Source organism: Limulus polyphemus, unplaced genomic scaffold, assembly GCF_000517525.1.
Source record: "Limulus polyphemus unplaced genomic scaffold, Limulus_polyphemus-2.1.2 Scaffold1144, whole genome shotgun sequence".
Lineage (NCBI taxonomy): Eukaryota > Metazoa > Arthropoda > Merostomata > Xiphosura > Limulidae > Limulus > Limulus polyphemus.
Genome location: NW_013666754.1, coordinates 25,295 through 29,883, shown reverse-complemented (window position 1 = coordinate 29,883; position 4,589 = coordinate 25,295). Strand labels below are relative to the sequence as shown.

General features: G+C 31.0%; 2 protein-coding genes across 2 annotated transcripts in view; one reads left to right on the top strand and one right to left on the bottom strand.

The window, feature by feature from the left end:
* LOC106462335 (importin subunit alpha-7-like) overlaps window positions 1-2,913 on the bottom strand; it is a 51,282-nt gene extending 48,369 nt beyond the window's left edge. Inside the window, exon 1 of the mRNA XM_013922249.2 lies at window positions 2,778-2,913. The gene's annotated coding sequence lies outside the window, so the exon portion shown is untranslated. The remainder of the gene's footprint in view (window positions 1-2,777) is intronic.
* A 117-nt stretch (window positions 2,914-3,030) lies between these two features.
* LOC106462333 (coiled-coil domain-containing protein 58-like) overlaps window positions 3,031-4,589 on the top strand; it is a 10,918-nt gene continuing 9,359 nt past the window's right edge. The window contains exon 1 of the mRNA XM_013922247.2: window positions 3,031-3,177. Coding sequence (XP_013777701.1) covers window positions 3,052-3,177 — 126 coding nt within the window. The 5' untranslated portion in view covers window positions 3,031-3,051. The remainder of the gene's footprint in view (window positions 3,178-4,589) is intronic.

Genomic DNA, 4,589 nt, shown 5'->3' with positions numbered 1-4,589 from the left:
TATATATATATATATATATATATATATATATAAAGCAAATATTTTCAGCCACCAATGTGCAGCTCAAGAGTGAAATCCTTTGTTTCTGTCAGTATACCATATATTATAAAAGCAGTTAAGTATTACCTGCACATGAAATACTGGAATTGGACAAGCAACTGAGCATTTTCACCTTCATATGTCATTTAATCCTTCAATCTATGATCATACACTTAATGCGTGTCACATTTTTTTTCAATTAAGTGTTACATAGTTGATACTTATAATTTAGCTTTTCAATAATAAAAAGGGATATAAAATTAACATAAGGTATGTTTTTATTCCTTTTACTGAATCAACTACCATCAAATATCCTATTATCAACTTCTCACTACAATATAGAAGTAAATTCAAATGTTACAGAAAACATGAAAAAACATAATTTAAGTGTACATTTTATAGCTTCCACCTATGTGATGAATATCAAATATAATTAAATTAAGTTCAAGCTGAATAGTTTCATAATTATTAAGTATTTAATCATACAACTTTATATTTTTTATATCTTGTTAAAATTAAGTATATCCACCCCTGTTAGGCCTGAGAATGTGGATATTTTTTAATGTATAGAAAAACTGACCTAACATGCAGGATAGCAAATTTAAAGACCTTTTGGAAACCTAATATTGTTCTTCAACTGTCTGATGTCCAAGGAGAAATTTTAGGTCTGTTTTTTACTTTTTTTATACAGTTCATGTTAGTATAAAACCTAAAGTTATATTTAACATTTCTAATAAAAAAATCTTCAAAATAAAAGAGTTCATGCTTTCTTGACCTCTTTTTTTTTGCCTATTTTAATATGCTTCGGTTTTCCTTTTTATTTATACCATTACTTTATATACGTTTCGTGTATTTGTATTATTTTTATATTTTTTAATTCCCTTACTCATCCAGTTTCAGAAGTTTTCAGTCTGAATGCAAAATCTTAGAAGGAATATTTAATACAATCTACAGATAACAAGGGACCATTTGGAACTTAAAGGCTGACCCTGCACACCTACACTTGAGAAAAGTGAATACTTTAACCCATCCTTTTCTTTTCCAGAAGTAATTCTTTACTTAAACTCCTGTAAAGTGTCAGCCTCCACTACTTAGAAAGACAACTTATTCCACAAGATAATCACCACGACAGAAAAATAAAACCGTCTTTTCCAAATATTAAAATTATGTCCTTATATTACATAAAGGTTGTAACCTACAATCCCCTGGATTATTTTGTAAGCTACAATAAGACCAACTCTAACTCTTCTTGAGAGATCTTAACCCATCCCCATAAGAGACCAAAATTGCACAAATACTCAAAATGACACCTAACAAGAAACTTACAAGGGAATTGTGGTATCTTTAGATCCATAACCTATATTCCTACACAGATATATATATTTATATATATAACCTATACAACCCAAAATTCTGTTAGCTTTATTACTCACAATAGAACACTGTTACGAAGACTATTAACCAATACTACAAAGCTCTCTCTTCCTCATATTCATAATTAAGAGTAATCTCATCTAAATTATATGTTTAATTTATGTTAGGATAGCCCACATCTATAACTTATAATTAAATGTAATTAACATGTGTTTGTCCAACTAACCAACCAATCTAATTCTCTCTATATATAATTACAGCAACCTTACTACAGCCAAACAAACTTAACTAATATCCTATATCCCTATCAAAATGAGAAATAGCAAGGGTACAATCAGACTGAATTCTATTAATAACAACTTTACTTCATTATCACCCATCATCTATCTATTTAAATTAATTCTAAATGAGGTAATTTTGTTTTCACCAATCTTTTGTGCTGTGCCCTACAAAAATCTTCCTGATAATCTAAGTAAACCAAATCCACTTCTTTACCCTCATCTAAATAAGAATTAAAGCAAAATCACCACATTACCATACTGATTGTCCAACAAAATTTTAAACTTCATCAAATGTTCTTACAAAGCATCTTTCATTAGACTCTCTAAAGCTTTCCTCACCATTACGGTAATGATAAATAGCTTAAATTCCATGAGCAATGCCTATCTCATCCTTCAAAATTGGATTAACATTAACCACTCTCCAATCTCCATGTGTCTGCTCCCTGTCCAAGGACCTACTAAAAATTAAAGCAACAGCTCAAATATCTGGTCCTTAACTTTCTTGATATGTATCCTGTGAATTCCTTTTCGAAATAAGAAACTAACATGTAAGTGTTGGAGAATGGATGGCACTAAAAATCTCTAATGTTCAGTCACTTCATCTTGATAATTATAGACATCTGTAAGCTCTTGCTAAGGGCTTTACTTTTTAAGTTTAAATTTAATTAAATTATAATTCGAAATTTTGATAACTTAAGACAAGGTTGGTAAGTACATAGATGCAATCAATTTCTCAAGTTTTTATTACAAACTCGAGATAATTTATAAATGAAATATTAGTCCACTTACCATACATTCATACGCTTGCAAGTAAGAAAAAATAAAGAAAACCCTTCGTTTCTTCTCTCTTAACAAAACAGGTGTTTACTAATATTACTATTATTAGGCAATAATGACAAATAGTGAAATGTTAACATAACTACAACTAAACTTTCAAGTAACTTAACGTTTTGACGAAGTATTTCATCCAATTTGATTTTTAATTTTAGCCTCATGCTGCTAAACTCTTAACTGAACGTCACAGCTTAATTAGCAAATGCTTTACATTAAAAATACCCTAAGTATAACAAGATAATTACATACCAAAATATAACAATCAATCACACACAAAATGTCCAGTTTTCAAGATTTTCAAGTCGCATTACATAGGACCTACCGTCACCGTACTATAAAAACGCAAGTCTCTAACTTTAGCTTAGGAAGTAATACACTATTACAGCATGCGTTTAAGAGTATAATATTCTCTAACCGGGTTCTTTTATAGATGTACAAAAAATCATGCTATATTTATAACTGTATTATAATATCTATATCAGTATATTGATCGTAGCAATTTTTTTAAAGCACGAATATTTTTATGACAATAGTTTTTGCAGACAAAATATATCAAAGGGAAAATATATTTAATGACCCGCTCACTAACAAGCACAGTAATATGGCGACTTCCATGGATTCGTTATGCGAGGACTTTCTTGAATTTCAGGTACATTTTTCTAGAGTATATGTTTATTTACTATTATAATATAGAAAATATTAGGTCAGATTGATTAAACGTGACACTTTTTCAAATATATACTGATTAGCTAAACTGAATATCAATGTTTTGTGCGAATTGTGGTTTTTAAACCTAAGTGTAACTGTACTGTAGTACTAATGAGTCTATTCTGTTGAGCAACAAATTTCATTTTCAGCCCTTGGCTTCTGCAAATGGGAAACTATTAGATTTGGAGGGAAGGGAAACAAAAGGGTCAGAGAAGGATGAGGATGATAAGGAGGTTAAAGTTATAACTATAAGTGATTCCTTGATAAGGCAAGTGGATAGAATAGTCTGTGGAGTCAATAGGGAGAAAATAATCAGATTATGCTACCCAGGGGCACAGGTGAAGGATATAACTGACAGAGCAAGAGATATAACAAAGGGGGCTAGCAGAGATGCAGTTTCTGTAGTACATGTAGGAGCTAATGATATAGGGAAAAGTTGGTCAGAGGAGCTAATTAATAAGTACTATAAGGGGTTGATACAGGCACTTAAAGAAAACGGCCATAGGCATAACTTAATTTTGTCAGGGATACTGCCCAGAATTAACTGTGGGGATGAAGTTATAAGTAGGTCTTTAGGGTTAAATGCTAGGCTTAGGTTAGTATATAAGGATGAGCAGATTGGCTGGTTGGACTTGTGGGATCAGTTCAGTGAGAGAAGAGAGCTTTTTGCAATGGGTGGTTTACATTTAAATAGAATAGGGGCTAGCTTGTTTGCTAAGACTATTAACTCAGCTGTAAGGGAAGTTTTAAACTAGGACTAGACAGTAGTGAGAGCCAGGAAAACTGAATGCAAAAAGAATAAGAAGCAGAGAAAAGTTTAGCATAGGAAATGAGTACAGAAGTAGTTATAAGTTACAATATTACTATTATAATGCTAGAAGTATAAGAAATAAAATATGTGACTTTAGAGCATTGGTGGGAATGGAGGATTTTGTTATAATAGGAATACCTGAAACGTGTTACACAAAAATGAATTTGATGACAGATTTTGTTTTTTAAATACAGGGTAACAGGCTATTTAATAGGGATAGAGTATTAAAGAGGGGAGTAGGAGTGGATTTATATGTAAAATGTGAGTTACATCCTGTTGAAGTTGAGGATATCAAAGGTAATAGCAAAAAGATTGAATTCATTTGGGTTTCTATTAATGAATATAAAGGAAAAAGGCTTTTAGTGGGAATTTGTTGCAGACCACCAAATGATATTGATGAAATTATTGAGAAACTTTAGAATGAGATTAAGATTTCAGCCATTAATGAAGTCATAATTATGGGTGATTTTAATTTCAGGCCTATAGACTGGAAAATTCTAGAATCAAATCATGAGGGAGAAAGGTTTTTGGAAACTGTTCAG